Source organism: Mesoplodon mirus (assembly GCF_964341445.2).
Source record: "Mesoplodon mirus genome assembly, chromosome: 3".
In the NCBI taxonomy this organism is placed as follows: Eukaryota; Metazoa; Chordata; class Mammalia; order Artiodactyla; family Ziphiidae; genus Mesoplodon; species Mesoplodon mirus.
Window position 1 is genome coordinate 31289622 of NC_138978.1, and position 16475 is coordinate 31306096.

Here is a 16475-nt window from a genome sequence, read left to right on the forward strand (position 1 = left end):
TAACTTAATAAGCATGGTCCTTCAGCAGTTAACATTTGCCATAGACCGCCTAAGAGAACTGCAAGGGTAAAGTACTACCTTAGGTCATACCTGGAAAGCCACCACACAACTGGAGCTGCAGAAGCTGTATATAGTTCCATTGGACATGGCTAGGTGATACTGAGGTACTGCTGAGGTTTTACAACTATGACACAAAACCTGGACACCTTGGTAGCAAAAAATAAAAACCAATGAGTAAGTTACACAGATGAACAAATGATCCAAAAATGTATTAGGAGAGTAAAAAAACCAAATATTCAGTAATATGCAAAACAAAAATGAAGAAACTTTACAATAATATGTAAAGCTAACCTCAATTAAGTCCCACTTAACGCAAAAATTAACTTGGAACTTATACGTGTTTTTTCTCTCTTTTCACGTATGAAATTACAAAATAAATACTTCAATCAAGAGAATCACTGAAAAACTTTGTCACTTAAAAATCAGCTCTTGGGCTTCCCTGGTGGCGCAGTGGTTGAGAGTCCGCCTGCCGATGTAGGGGACGTGGGCTCGTGCCCCGGTCCGGGAAGATCCCACATGCCGCAGAGTGGCTGGGCCCGTGAGCCATGGCCGCTGAGCCTGCATGTCCGGAGCCTGTGCTCCGCAACAAGAGAGGCCACAACAGTGAGAGGCCCGCGTACCACAAAAAAAAAAAAAAAAAAAATCAGCTCTTTGTGGGACTTCCCTGGTGGTCCAGTGGTTAAGAATCCGCCTTCCAATGCAGGGGACATGGGTTTGGTCCCTGGTGGGGGAACTAAGATCCCACATGCCACAGGGCAACTAAGCCTGTGCGCCACAACTACTGAGCCCGTGTGCTACAACTAGAGAGAAGCCCACGCACCACCACAAAATATCTCACATGCCGCAACTAAGACCCGACGCAGCCTAAAATAAATTAATTAATTAAAAAAATACTGCATGGATCCTTCAAAGAAAATAAAAATAAAAATCAGCTCTTTGAAACTAAAATAACCTTGGGTCTTTATTTAACCACATAGATCAGTTTAGTTTGTAACGAAGTGAAAGAAAAGCAGTTACATTCTCTTTAATAGTTACGAAATCTATAAATTTATCAAACTTAAACATTACCTGAAGAAATAACTGTCTTAACTCTGTAAGCAGATAAGCAATTAATAGAGCAGAAAAGCTCTGTTTTTCCTGAGTCGTTCGTAGTCTCAATCATTTCAGCTGAGGGCCTCAATGATTTCCCCAAGGCATATGGAGGAGTTTGGGCTGAATTCTATTAAAATAAAATAACATTTAGATACCTAGTACAAGCACATGTATATACATATGGTTTAAGGAAAGAAAAAGAAAAGCTACCTACAACCAAAGCCTTTGGCTAAAATATTTGAGCATGACAATGATAGCAGCTACACTAAGTACAGACTTTCCTAAAAGTTGGGATGTAGGAAAAATAAGTTCTTTCAGACAATAATACAGGCATACCTCATTTTATTGTGCTTCACTTTATTATGCTTTGCAGATACTGCATTTTTTACAAATTGAAGATTTGTGGCAACCCTGCGTCAAGCAAGCCTATCGGCGCCATTTTTCCAACAGCATTTGCTCACTGTGTCACATTTTGGTAATTCCCGCAATATTTCAAAATTTTTCATTATTATTGTATACTTCACAGTGATCTGTGATCAGTGATCTTTGATGTTACCATTGTAACTATTTTGGGGCTCCATAAACCAGGCCCATTTAAGACTAGCTAAATTGATAAACGTTGTATGTGTTCTGACTGTTCCACTGACCGGCTATTTCCCATCTCTCTCCCTCTCCTCAGGCCTCCCTATTCCCTGAGACACAACAATATTGAAATTAGGCCAATTAATAACCCTACAATGGTCTCTAGATAGTCAAGTGAAAGGAACAGTTACACATTTCTCACTTCAAATCAAAAGCTAGAAATGATTAAACTTAGTGAGGAAGGCATGTGGAAAGCTAAGAGAGGCCTAAAGCTAGGCCTCTTGTGCCAGTTAGCCAAGTTGTAAATGCAAAGGAGAAGTTCTTGAAGGAAATTAAAAGTGCTACTCCAGTGAAGACACAAATGATAAGAAAGCAAAACAGTCTTACTGCTGATATGGATAAAGTTTTAGTGTCTGGATGGAAGATCAAACGAGGCACAATATTCCCTTAAGCCAAAGCCTAATCCAAAGCAAGGCCCTACCTCTCTTCAATTCTATGAAGGCTGAGACAGGTGAGGAAGCTGCAGAAGAAAAGTCTGAAGGTGGCAGAGGTTGGTTCATGAGTTTTAAGAAAAGAAGCGGTCTCTAAAACATCAAAGTACAATGTTAAGCAGCAAGTGCTGATGCGGAAGCTGCAAGTTATTCAGAAGATCTAGCTAAGATAATTAATGAAGGTGGCTACATTAAACAACAGATTTTCAATGCAGATGAAACAGCCTTCCATTGGAAAAAGATTCCATCTAGGACTTTCATGCTAGAGAGAAGTCAATGCCTGGCTTCAAAGCTTCAGGGACAGGCCGACTCTCTTGTTAGGGGCTACTGCACCTGGTGACTTTAAGTTGAAGCCAATGCTCATTTATTATTCTAAAAATCCTAGGGCCCTTAAGAATTATGCTAAATCTACTCTGCCTGTGTTCTATAAATGGAAAAACAACGCCTAGATAACAGCACATCTGCTGACAACACGGTTTACTGAATATTTTAAGCCGACTGTCGAGACCTACTCCTCAGAAGAAAAGATTCCTTTCAAAATATTATTGCTCGTTGGCAATGCATCTGGTCATCCAAGAGGTTTGATGGAGATGTACAATGATATTAATATTGTCTTCACACCTGCTAACAAATCATCCATTCTGCAGCCCATGGATCAAAGAGTAATTTTGACTTTCAAGTCTTATTATTTAAGAAATACATTTCATAATGCTATTGCTGCCACAGACAGTGATTCTTCTGATAGAGCTGGACAAAGTAAATTAAAAGCCTTCTGGAAAGGATTCACCATTCTAGATGACATTAAAAGCATAAGTGATTCATGGGAAGAGGTCAAAATATCTACATTAACAGGAGTTTAGAAGAAGTTGACTCCAACTTTCATGGATGACTTTGAGGGGTTTAAGACTTCAGTGAATAAAGTAACTGCAGATTGGTGGAAATAGCAAGAGGACAAGAATTAGAGGTGGAGCCCAAAAGATGTGACTCAATTTCCGCAATCTCAGGACAAAACTTTAATGAACAAGGAGTTGCTTCTTATGGAGGAGCAAAAAAGTGGTGTCTTGAGATGGAATCTACTCCTGGTGAAGATGACTGCTGAAATGACAACAAAGGATTTAGAATATTACATAAATTTAGTTGATAAAGCAGCAACAGGGTTTGACAGGATTGATTCCCATTCTGAAAGAAGTTCTACTGAGGGTCAAATGCTATCAAACAGCACTGCATACCACAGAGAAATCGTTTATGAAAGGAAGAGTCAATCCATGCAGCAAACTTAATTGTTGTCTTATTTTAAGAAACTGCCACAGGGCTTCCCTGGTGGCGCAGTGGTTGAGAATCTGCCTGCTAATGAAGGGGACACGGGTTCGAGCCCTGGTCTGGGAGGATCCCACATGCCACGGAGCAACTAGGCCCGTGAGCCACAACTACTGAGCCTGTGCGTCTGGAGCCTGTGCTCCGCAACGAGAGGCCGCGATAGTGAGAGGCCCGCGCACCGCGATGAAGAGTGGCCCCCACTTGCCACAACTAGAGAAAGCCCTTGCAAAGAAACGAAGACCTAACACAGCCAAAAATAAATAAATTAATTAATAAACTCCTAACCCCAACATCTAAAAAAAAAAAAAAAAGAAACTGCCACAGCCACCCCAGCCTTCAGTAACCACCACCCTGAGCATTTGGCAGCCATCAACATCGAGGCAAGACCCTCCAACAGCAAAAAGATGACAACTCGCTGAAGGCTCAGGTAAATGTTAGCATTTTTAAGCAATAAAGCATTTTTAAATTAAGGTATGCACATTGTTTTTTAAAGACATAATGTTATTGCACACTTCACAGACTACAGTATAGTGTAAACATAACTGTTATATGCACTGGGAAACCAAAAATTTGTGTGTCACTTTATTGCAATATTTGCTTTATTGTGGTGATCTGTAACTGAACATGCAGTATCTCTGAGGTATGTCTATAAATGCCCTCTCTTTCTAAAGGTGAAGAAAAGACATAATCTATCTAAGTTAGTTATCTAGTAAGCTGCTTTCCTAGCTACAGAAACTGGATGAACTCAATCACATGTCTCTAAAACTCTTAACTGATGAAATGTCTATAAACACTATTTTAGAATTATTTAAGGATTAGCTCTTTACTTTTTGAAAGGACCCACATAGACCTGAAACATACCTCTTTCAACCAAGTATATCAATTATATATATATGTATATATATAAATTATATTTGTGTGTACGTGTATATAAGAATTGATATATATAATCTTGCTTTACTACAGTGGTCTAGAACTAAACCCACAATATTTCTGAGGTATGCCTGTAAAATGTAAACTGAAAAAAATTAATAACTACTCATATATATTAGCAACAACAAAACACATTAAAAGTAATAACTAATTGGTGATAACATACTTCTCTCATCACAAATAATCAGAGAGGACCAAGTAATCCATGAACCGAAGGACCACCCTCAGGACAGATTTGTGGACATCAATCTAGGATAGAGTCTACCACCCTGAAGGTTACCTAACTTGGAAGACTCTTTAGCAGGAGACAGAAAAGATGTTTAATGTATATTAGGAGATTCTACAGAACTACCTGTAGTTCAAGCTGAGTTTCATAATAAAATTTGCCTGTAAGGTTATTCATGTTTTAAGAAACAACAACAATAATAATGCTACCATTTATATAAATTACCAATGTTATTACTTACTGAGCGCTTACCATGAGCAGGTCCCACACGAAGCAATTTATATACACTATACCATAAAATCCTTTCAATAACATAGTGAGATACTTTTAAAAAATTATATATATATTTTTAAATTTAAACAAACTTTAAATTAACAAATAAACAGGGGAGAAGGGGAAGATGGCAGAAGAGTAAGACGCGGAGATCACCTTCCTCCCCACAGATACACCAGAAATACATCTACACGTGGAACAACTCCTACAGAACACCTACTGAACGCTGGCAGAAGACCTCAGACCTCCCAAAAGGCAAGAAACTCCCCCACGTACCTGGGTAGGGCAAAAGAAAAAAGAATAAACAGAGACAAAAGGATAGGGACGGGACCTGCACCAGTGGGAGGGAGCCGTGAAGGAGGAAAGGTTTCCACACACTAGGAAGCCCCTTCGCAGGCGGAGACTGCGGGTGGCAGAGGGGGAAAGCTTCAGAGCCGCGGAGGAGAGCACAGCAACAGGGGTGCGGAGGGCAAAGCGGAGAGCCGCACAGAGAATCGGTGCCGACCGGCACTCACCAGCCGGAGAAGCTTGTCTGCTCGGCCGCCGGGGCGGGCGGGGCTGGGAGCTGAGGCTCAGGCTTCGGTCAGAGCGCAAGGAGAGGACTGGGGTTGGCGGGATGAACACAGCCTGAAGAGGTTAGTACACTACGGCTGGCAGGGAGGGAGTCCGGGAAAAAGTCTGGACCTGCCGAAGAGGCAAGAGACTTTTTCTTCCCTCTTTATCTCCTGGTGCGCCAGGAGAGGGGATTAAGAGCGCTGCTTAAAGGAGCTCCAGAGATGGGCGCGAGCCGCGGCTAAAAGCACGGGCCCCAGAGACGGGCGTGGGACACTGGGGCTGCTGCTGCCGCCGCCAAGAGGCCTCTGTGCGAGCGCAGGTCACTGTCCACGCCCCCTTTCCGGGGAGCCTGTGCAGCCCGCCACTGCCGGGGTCCCGGGATCCAGGGACGGCTTCCCCGGGAGAGCGCACGCAGGCTCGCCCCGCATTCCGTACCCCTCCCCCCACCCGGCGTGAGTGAGCCAGAGTCCCCGAAGCGGCTGCTCCTTTAACCCGTCCTGTCTGAGTGAAGAACAGACCCCCTCCAGCGATCTACACGCAGAGGCGGGGCCAAATCCAAAGCTGAGACCCGGGAGCTGTGAGAATAGAGAAGAGAAAGGGAAATCTCTCCCAGCAGCCTCAGAAGCAGCGGATTAAAGCTCCACAATCAACTTGATGTACCCTGCATCTGTGGAATACATGAATAGAAAACGAATCATCCCAAATTGAGGAGGTGGACTTTGAGAACAAGATTTATGATTTTTTCCCCTTTTCCTCTTTTTGTGACTGTGTATGTGTATGCTTCTGTGTGAGATTTTGTCTGTACAGCTTTGCTTCCACCATTTGTCCTAGGGTTAATCCATCCATTTTTTGTTTGTTTTTTTTTATTTTTTTTAATAATTATTTTTTATTTTAATAACTTTATTTTATCTTATTTTATTTTACTTTATCTTCTTTCTTTCTTTCTTTCCTTCCTTCCCTCCTTTAGACAACGAATCATCCCAAATTGAGGAGGTGGACTTTGAGAGCAAGATTTATGATTTTTCCCCCTTTTCCTCTTTTTGTGAATGTGTATGTGTATGCTTCTGTGTGAGATTTTGTCTGTATAGCCTTGCTTCCACCATTTGTCCCAGGGTTCTATCCGTCCGGTTTTTTGTTTTTGTTTTTAAAATTTTTTCTTAATAATTATATTTATTTTTAATAACTTTATTATATTTATCATACTTTATTCTATTTTACTTTATCTTCACTCTTTTTTTCCTACCTTCCCTCCTTCCTCCCTCCCTCCCTTCTTTCTTTTTCTTTCTTTCTCTTTCTCTCTGTCTCCCTCCCTCCCTCTCTCTCTCTCTCTCTCTCCTTCTTTCTTCTACTAATTCTTTCTTTCTACTTTTGCTCCCTTTTATTCTGAGCCGTGTGGATGAAAGCTCTTCGTGCTGCAGCCAGGAGTCAGTGCTGTGCCTCTGAGGTGGGAGAGCCAACTTCAGGACACTGGTCCACAAGAGACCTCCCAGCTGCACATAATATCAAATGGCGAAAATCTCCCAGAGATCTCCATCTCAACACCAGCACCCAGCTTCACTCAACGACCAGCAAGCTACAGTGCTGGACACCCTATGCCAAACAACTAGCAAGACAGGAACACAACCCCACCCATTAGCAGAGAGGCTGCCTAAAATCATAGTAAGTACACAGACACCCCAAAACAAACCACCAGACGTGGACCTGCCCACCAGAAAGACAAGATCCAGCCTCATCCACCAGAACACAGGCACTAGTCCCCTCCACCAGGAAGCCTACACAACCCACTGAACCAACCTTAGCCACTGGGGACAGACACAAAAAACAACGGGAACTATGAACCTGCAGCCTGCAAAAAGGAGACCCCAAACACAGTAAGATAAGCAAAACGAGAAGACAGAAAAACACACAGCAGGTGAAGGAGCAAGATAAAAACCCACCAGACCTAACAAATGAAGAGGAAATAGGCAATCTACCTGAAAAAGAATTCAGAATAATGATAGTAAAGATGATCCAAAATCTTGGAAATAGAATAGACAAAATGCAAGAAACAGTTAACAAGGACCTAGAAGAACTAAAGATGAATCAAGCAATGATGAGCAATACAATAAATGAAATGAAAAATACTCTAGATGGGATCAATAGCAGAATAACTAAGGCAGAAGAATGGATAAGTGACATGGAAGATAAAATAGTGGAAATAACTGCTGCAGAGCAGAATAAAGAAAAAAGAATGAAAAGAACTGAGGACAGTCTCAGAGACCTCTGGGACAACATTAAAAGCACAATGCACCAACATTCGAATTATAGGGGTTCCAGAAGAAGAAGAGAAAAAGAAAGGGACTGAGAAAATATTTGAAGAGATTATAGTTGAAAACTTCCCTAATATGGGAAAGGAAATAGTTAATCAAGTCCAGGAGGCACAGAGAGTCCCATACAGAATAAATCCAAGGAGAAATACGCCAAGACACATATTAATCAAACTGTCAAAAATTAAACACAAAGAAAACATATTAAAAGCAGCAAGGGAAAAACAACAAATAACACACAAGGGAATCCCCATAAGGTTAACAGCTGATCTTTCAGCAGAAACTCTGCAAGCCAGAAGGTGCTGGCAGGACATATTTAAAGTGATGAAGAAGAAAAACCTGCAACCAAGATTACTCTACCCAGCAAGGATCTCATTCAGATTTGATGGAGAAATTAAAACCTTTACAGACAAGCAAAAGCTGAGAGAGTTCAGCACCACCAAACCAGCTTTACAACAAATGCTAAAGGAACTTCTCTAGGGAAGAAACACAACAGAAGGAAAATACCTACAATAACGAACCCAAAACAATTAAGAGAATGGGAATAGGAGCACACATATTGATAATTACCTTAAATGTAAACGGACTAAATGCTCCCACCAAAAGACACAGATTGGCTGAATGGATACAAAAACAAGACCCATATATATGCTGTCTACAAGAGACCCACTTCAGACCTAGAGACACATACAGACTGAAAGTAAGGGGATGGAAAAAGATATTCCATGCAAGTGGAAATCAAAAGAAAGCTGGAGTAGCATTTCTCATATCAGACAAAATAGACTTTAAAATAAAGACTATTAGAAGAGACAAAGAAGGACACTACATAATGATCAAGGGATCAATGCAAGAAGAAGATATAACTGTTGTAAATAGTTATGCACCCAACATAGGAGCACCTCAATACATAAGGCAAATACTACCAGCCATAAAAGGGGAAATCGACAGTAACACATTCATAGTAGGGGACTTTAACACTCCACTTTCACCAATGGACAGATCATCCAAAATGAAAATAAATAAGGAAACACAAGCTTTAAATGATACATTAAACAAGATGGAATTAATTGATATTTATAGGACATTCCATCCAAAAACAACAGAATACACATTTTTCTCAAGTGCTCATGGAACATTCTCCAGGATAGATCGTATCTTGGGTCACAAATCAAGCCTTGGTAAATTTAAGAAAATTGAAATTGTATCAAGTATCTTTTCCGACCACAACGCTATGAGACTAGATATCAATTATAGGAAAAGATCTGTAAAAAATACAAACACATGGAGGCTAAACAATACACTACTTAATAACGAAGTGATCACTGAAGAAATCAAAGAGGAAATTAAAAACTACCTAGAAACAAACGACAATGGAGACACGACAACCCAAAACCTAAGGGATGCAGCAAAAGCAGTTCTAAGGGGGAAGTTTATAGCAATACAGTCCCACCTTAAGAAACAGGAAACATCTCGAGTAAACAACCTGACCTTGCACCTAAACCAATTAGAGAAAGAAGAACAAAAAACCCCCAAAGTTAGCAGAAGGAAAGAAATCATAAAAATCAGATCAGAAATAAATGAAAAAGAAATGAAGGAAACGATAGCAAAGATCAATAAAACTAAAAGCTGGTTCTTTGAGAAGATAAACAAAATTGATAAACCATTAGCCACACTCATCAAGAAAAAAAGGGAGAAGACTCAAATCAATAGAATTAGAAATGAAAAAGAAGTAACAACTGACACTGCAGAAATACAAAAGATCATGAGAGATTACTGCCAGCAACTCTATGCCAATAAAATGGACAACCTGGAAGAAATGGACAAGTTCTTAGAAATGCACAACCTGCCAAGACTGAATCAGAAAGAAATAGAAAATATGAACAGACCAATCACAAGCACTGAAATTGAAACTGTGATTAAAAATCTTCCAACAAACAAAAGCCCAGGACCAGATGGCTTCACAGGCAAATTCTATCAAACATTTAGAGAAGAGCTAACACCTATCCTTCTCAAACCCTTCCAAAATATAGCAGAGGGAGGAACACTCCCAAACTCATTCTATGAGGCCACCATCATGTTGATACCAAAACCAGACAAGGATGTCACAAAGAAAGAAAACTACAGGCCAATATCACTGATGAACATAGATGCAAAAATCCTCAACAAAGTACTAGCAAACAGAATCCAACAGCACATTAAAAGGATCATACACCATGATCAAGTGGGGTTTATTCCAGGAATGCAAGGATTCTTCAGTATATGCAAATCAGTCAACGTGATACACCATATTAACAAATTGAAGGAGAAAAACCATATGATCATCTCAATAGATGCAGAGAAAGTTTTCGACAAAATTCAACACCCATTTATGATAAAAACCCTGCAGAAAGTAGGCATAGAGGGAACTTCCCTCAACATAATAAAGGCCATATATGACAAACCCACAGCCAACACTGTCCTCAATGGTGAAAAACTGAAACCATTTCCACTAAGATCAGGAACAAGACAAGGTTGCCCACTCTCACCACTCTTATTCAACATAGTTTTGCAAGTTTTAGCCACAGCAATCAGAGAAGAAAAGGAAATAAAAGGAATCCAAATCAGAAAAGAAGAAGTAAAGCTGTCACTGTTTGCAGGTGACATGATACTATACATAGGGAATCCTAAAGATGCTACCAGAAAACTACTACAGCTAATCAATGAATTTGGTAAAGTTGCAGGATACAAAATTAATGCACAGAAATCTCTGGCATTCCTGTACACTAATGATGAAAAATCTGAAAGTGAAATCAAGAAAACACTCCCATTTACCACTGCAACAAAAAGAATAAAAATATCTAGGAATAAACCTACCTAAGGAGACAAAAGACCTGTATGCAGAAAATTATAAGACACTGATGAAAGAAATTAAAGATGATACAAATAGATGGAGAGATATACCATATTCTTGGATTGGAAGAATCAACATTGTGAAAATGACTCTACTACCCAAAGCAATCTACAGATTCAATGCAATCCCTATCAAACTACCACTGGCATTTTTCACAGAACTAGAACAAACAATTTCACAATTTGTATGGAAACACAAAAGACCCCGAATAGCCAAAGCAATCTTGAGAACGAAAAACGGAGCTGGAGGAATCAGGCTCCCTGACTTCAGACTATACTACAAAGCTACAGTAATCAAGAGAGTATGGTACTGGGACAAAAACAGAAAGATAGATCAATGGAACAGGACAGAAAGCCCAGAGATAAACCCACGCACATATGGTCACCTTATCTTTGATAAAGGAGGCAGGAATGTACAGTGGAGAAAGGACAGCCTCTTCAGTAAGTGGTGCTGGGAAAACTGGACAGGTACATGTAAAAGCATGAGATTAGATCACTCCCTAACACCATACACAAAAATAAGCTCAAAATGGATTAAAGACCTAAATGTAAGGCCAGAAACTATCAAACTCTCAGAGGAAAACATAGGCAGAACACTCTATGACATAAATCACAGCAAGATCCTTTTTGACCCACCTCCTAGAGAAATGGAAATAAAAACAAAAATAAACAAATGCAACCTAATGAAACTTCAAAGCTTTTGCACAGCAAAGGAAACCATAAACCAGACCAAAAGACAACCCTCAGAATGGGAGAAAATATTTGCAAGTTAAGCAACTGACAAAGGATTAATCTCCAAAATTTATAAGCAGCTCATGCAGCTCAATAGCAAAAAAAAAAACAACCCAATCCAAAAATGGGCAGAAGACCTAAATAGACATTTCTCCAAAGAAGATATAGACTGCCAACAAACACATAAAAGAATGCTCAACATCATTAATCATTAGAGAAATGCAAATCAAAACTACAATGAGGTATCATCTCACACCAGTCAGAATGGCCATCATCAAAAAATCTAGAAACAATAAATGCTGGAGAGGGTGTAAAGAAAAGGGAACACTCTTGCACTGCTGGTGGGAATGTGAATTGGTACAGCCACTATGGAGAACAGTATGGAGGTTCCTTAAAAAACTACAAATAGAACTACCACATGACCCAGCAATCCCACTACTGGGCATATACCCTGAGAAAACCATAATTCAAAAAGAGTCATGTACCAAAATGTTCACTGCAGCTCTATTTACAATAGCTCAGAGATGGAAACAACCTAAGTGCCCATCATCCGATGAATGGATAAAGAAGATGTGGCACATATATACAATGGAGTATTACTCAGCCATAAAAAGAAATGAAACTGAGCTATTTGTAATGAGGTGGATGGACCTAGAGTCTGTCATACAGAGTGAAGTAAGTCAGAAAGAGAAAGACAAATACCATATGCTAACACATATATATGGAATTTAAGTAAAGAAAATGTCATGAAGAACCTAGGGGTAAAACAGGAATAAAGACACAGACCTACTTGAGAATGGACTTGAGGATATGGGGAGGGGGAAGGGTAAGCTGTGACAAAGCGAGAGAGAGGCACGGACATATATATACTACCAAACGTAAGGTAGATAGCTAGTGGGAAGCAGCCCCATAGCACAAGGAGATCAGCTCGGTGCTTTGTGACCACCTAGAGGGGTGGGATAGGGAGGGTGGGAGGGAGGGAGATGCAAGAGGGAAGGGATATGGGAACAGATGTATATGTATAACTGATTCACTGTGTTATAAAGCAGAGACTAATACACCATTGTGAAGTAATTATACTCCAATAAAGTTGTAAAAAAAAAAATTAACAAATAAACAATAGAGTAGGAGACTAAACTTACTTCATCTGGCTCCAAAGTCCAAGCTCCTAACGGCTACCCTATACTGTCACTGACACAATATAAGGTCTTTTAGTAATGAATTAAATAGGGAAGTAAAAGGAAAATATAAATTGCAAAGTTACAATACATAATCTTCCTGGTAAAAGAGGAACATCATTCATGCAGTTGATAGGGTATAATACCAGTAAGAAAATCAGGAATGGAACTGATTTTTCGAATACATATATATATATGTATATATATACACACACACATATATATAAAACATGGATTTTATTCTTGTGAAAGTAGTAACCAGACTGCAAAAAGTGGCTAAGTTTCTAGAAAAGAGATACTTTCCAAAGATGAACATCTATTACCAACTGCTCAAAGGAATTAAAAATAAACCAAACATCCTAACTGAAAAAAACTTTTAATTATCATTTATACCTTTTAAAAACAAAACTTTTTAAAGACCCCATATTATTCAGCAATAATTAAACTGACACAAATTACTATATTTAGTAACGAAACTAATAAAAATAAGCTAAAATTTAAAAAAAGGCAGTTGGAAAATAGAAAAAAGAAAGAAAAAAGCTACAGTATTTTAATAAGGCAATGTTGCCAGAATAATTACAATTTATTCCAAGACACATTTAAAATATATATTTTCTAAAAAGAAAAAGATATGTTCTGTATTTGCTGATTGTATCATCTTTTAACTCTTGGTCATAGTTTATTCACAATAATATGCGGTTTTCTTCGCTATCAATATGTCACAGAATATTTCAGACTCATAGCAAATCATGAAATTATATTTGTGAATTCTTGGCCATGAAGGAAACCCTAAAAAATGACCTAGTTCACCTATATCATCTCACTATCAAAATCAACCCTTACAACATCAGAATCTATCCCATTTTTCAGGAGGGGAAATCACACACCAAGATCAACTGATGGGAAGAGTTCATTCTTTTATTCTGCACTTCATCCCTGTGCAGCCATCTCAGAAGGGTTAAGCCCAACTGTACACAACAGACTGATATTCATACCTGTTTATATGCTGTGATACTTGTTGAACTAAAAACCTTCTGGGACTGGCAAGGACCAGAGCTACTATAGCAATAGCTCCCACAGTTCTCACAACAGTTCATGGTAAGGTTGTTGGTAGAATGAAATTTTGAAAAACAGGCATCACTACAAAGACCATGTACCACATTTTGATATTTAACTTCAAATCGAATCTAGAATATAAAAACACATACAGATACAAAATAAGTAAAGCCGGTTAAAAACCTCTAATCTGTGAAGAGAATCCCAATACAGGTGAAATGTAACTTACATCAGCATTCTTCTGACACATACTGCACCTAGTTGAAATGCTATTGGTATATATGGTAACAACAGGTTTTTTCTTTAGCTCATAAGAAGAAAGGCATGATTGGCTGCAGAAATCTTTGCTAGGAGAGGAATTTTCAAATCCGGTTGTGATCACATCCTTTGGATTTAAAATGTCTCTAAAAATAAATAACAAAGGCAAAATGAAATGTGTTCTTCGTAATTGTAATTTCTTCCTCTTTGTGAGCTAAAATAACTACATTTACTAAGGGCAGCTATTGTATAGTAGTAAATGGGTGGCCCTGGAAAAGGCATCTGGAAAACTGGGTTTGATGATTAGTTCTATTACTTATCATCTGAGTGACAATGAGTGAGGCAATTACTGTCTCAATTTCCTCATGTATAAAATGGAGTTCATAATACTGAATTCATAGATGTGTTGAAGGAGAACTACATTTAAAATATATCTAGCCAGATGCTCATGAAAAAAACATTGAGGCTTCCAGCTCCAACCAAGTTTCATCCACTGGAGCCAACAGAACAAGTGGCCATCCCACAACTCCAGACCACAAAACACTGTCCTCTTACTAGCCAGTAGCTGCCAAGAGTAGAAACATGAATGAAACAAGGAATGAAAAAACTTTTTATTTAAATGTAAGATTTGGGAAACAGATGAACTACCAAAGATTAGCATTAAAAATTAGCATGGTATATAAATCTTCACTATAACTGAAGAGACCAAAGAAACAAATGACAGACAAAAGCGCTATTAAGGCTTGGTATCAGAGGACAGATGGAAACAAGAATGAAACAAAAAGAATACAAATAACTGAGTTGTTCTATGAGACTTGTAGAGTTATTCTATAAGAGCTAATTGTTACAATAAGCACTGCCAGTAAAAACAGAGACTAAGTTATTGCCATTCTTCTGACAAGTATAAAAACTGAAGGAAATAGTCATTAATTAGAAACACTAGTTTCTAATTAATGACCACACAGTAAAGAAAATTAATGGCAATAATATTATGTACTACAATAATGTACTGGGTAATTTCTATGTGCCAGACATTGTTCTCTTTACTCAAATTATCCAATTTAATTATCAAAAAACTCTGTAAGGTAAGTATTATTAGGACACCAAATCAGAAAGGTTAAGTAATGACTTGCCAAAGTCATTCAGCTGGTAAGCAGTGAAGCCAGAGTACAAATCGAGGCAGTCTGATTCTACAGTCCATGGACTTCATCATTCCACTATTCTGCCTTCCATCCTGTACCTTTATTATACAGAACTCCATGGTAAACTACGAAAGAATAACAGCAACAGGGACTTCCCTGGTGGTCCAGTGGTTAAGACTCCGTGCTCCCAATGCAGGGGGCTCAGGTTTGATCTCTGGTCAGGGAACTAAGATCCCGCATGCTAACATCCTGCAGGCCGCACCACACGGCCAAAATAAAAAAAAATTAAAAATATAAAAAAACAGCAACAGAGCACTACTTTAATGTTCTACAACTCACCTAGCCTTACTAATACGACAGTGAATCTTGGAAATCAAGTGGATATGCCTACATGCAGATGAAGTATTAATTTTGAAAAGTAATTTTTCTACTAAAATCAAAGCAATTAAGAATTTTATTTAATAATGTAAATCTGCCAGTGCTATGTATATATAAGTAAACCAATGAGAATGACTTTTTAATGAAAATCTGTGCACATAAATATAAATGCATTCTAAACTTTATACATCCAAATATAGGTTACATCTTAACGTTCATCTTAGAGAAACCATACCTCTCCCAACAACATGGCTCAAACATTTTTTCTAATTTCTCTTTTAGTTTATAAGAACTCTAAGCACAACTTTTTAATTTTATAGTCAGAGACTATGTTTAACAGTATGACTCAGTTTAATCATCTACAGTAGTCAGCTGGTAAGACATCAAGTAACTTTTGGCAATGTGCAAAAATCAAACCCCAGCTTGAAAGATAGATTTATCACCTAACTTAGTCTAAAGGAATGTTTCACAGCCTCTGAAGGCAATGCAAAATCAAGAGACAAAAAAAAATTTTGAATAACAACAGCATTGTGGTACAACAGGGACAAGAGTGACTGCTTTTAAGAGGATATGTATTTGGATGTATAGGCGGTGTTATGTTCTTTAAAATTTAATTAATTTCCTTTTGATATTTGATATGTTGAGATTGAATATCTAAAACAAAAAACTAAATTTACTCTTCCAGATCAGTTTTATGAGAATGACATAAAAGAGTTAAAGTAAGGTATTAGAAGGGCATTTTGGAACAAAACTAAATTTGAATATTTAAGTAAAATGTTTTAAAATTCCTCTTTCCTTTTAGTTGGGGATTTCCATTTTAACAGGATCTACTTTTAGATACCTAAGGCCAACACACCAAGCAGATAAAGAAACTATCATATATCGCCAAAGACAAAATAGAGGCCTATAAATTATGTTAAATATACATAATACCAAATTTATTATTAAAAATAATAGGATCCCACTTATTAAGCATTTGCTATGTGCTAGGTCCTGTGCCAACACTG

General features: G+C 38.4%; 1 protein-coding gene across 6 annotated transcripts in view; it reads right to left on the reverse strand.

Annotated features, from left to right (window-relative positions):
* The window catches only part of ZMYM6 (zinc finger MYM-type containing 6), a 52669-nt gene that overhangs the window by 22043 nt on the left and 14151 nt on the right, over window positions 1-16475 (reverse strand). For all 6 annotated transcript variants that reach the window (XM_082615853.1, XM_082615850.1, XM_082615851.1 and 3 more), the window contains exons 5-8: window positions 13920-14094; window positions 13630-13821; window positions 1129-1279; window positions 91-206 (exon numbers count right to left, since the gene is read on the reverse strand). In XM_082615853.1, coding sequence (XP_082471979.1) covers window positions 91-206; window positions 1129-1279; window positions 13630-13821; window positions 13920-14094 — 634 coding nt within the window. The remainder of the gene's footprint in view (window positions 1-90; window positions 207-1128; window positions 1280-13629; window positions 13822-13919; window positions 14095-16475) is intronic.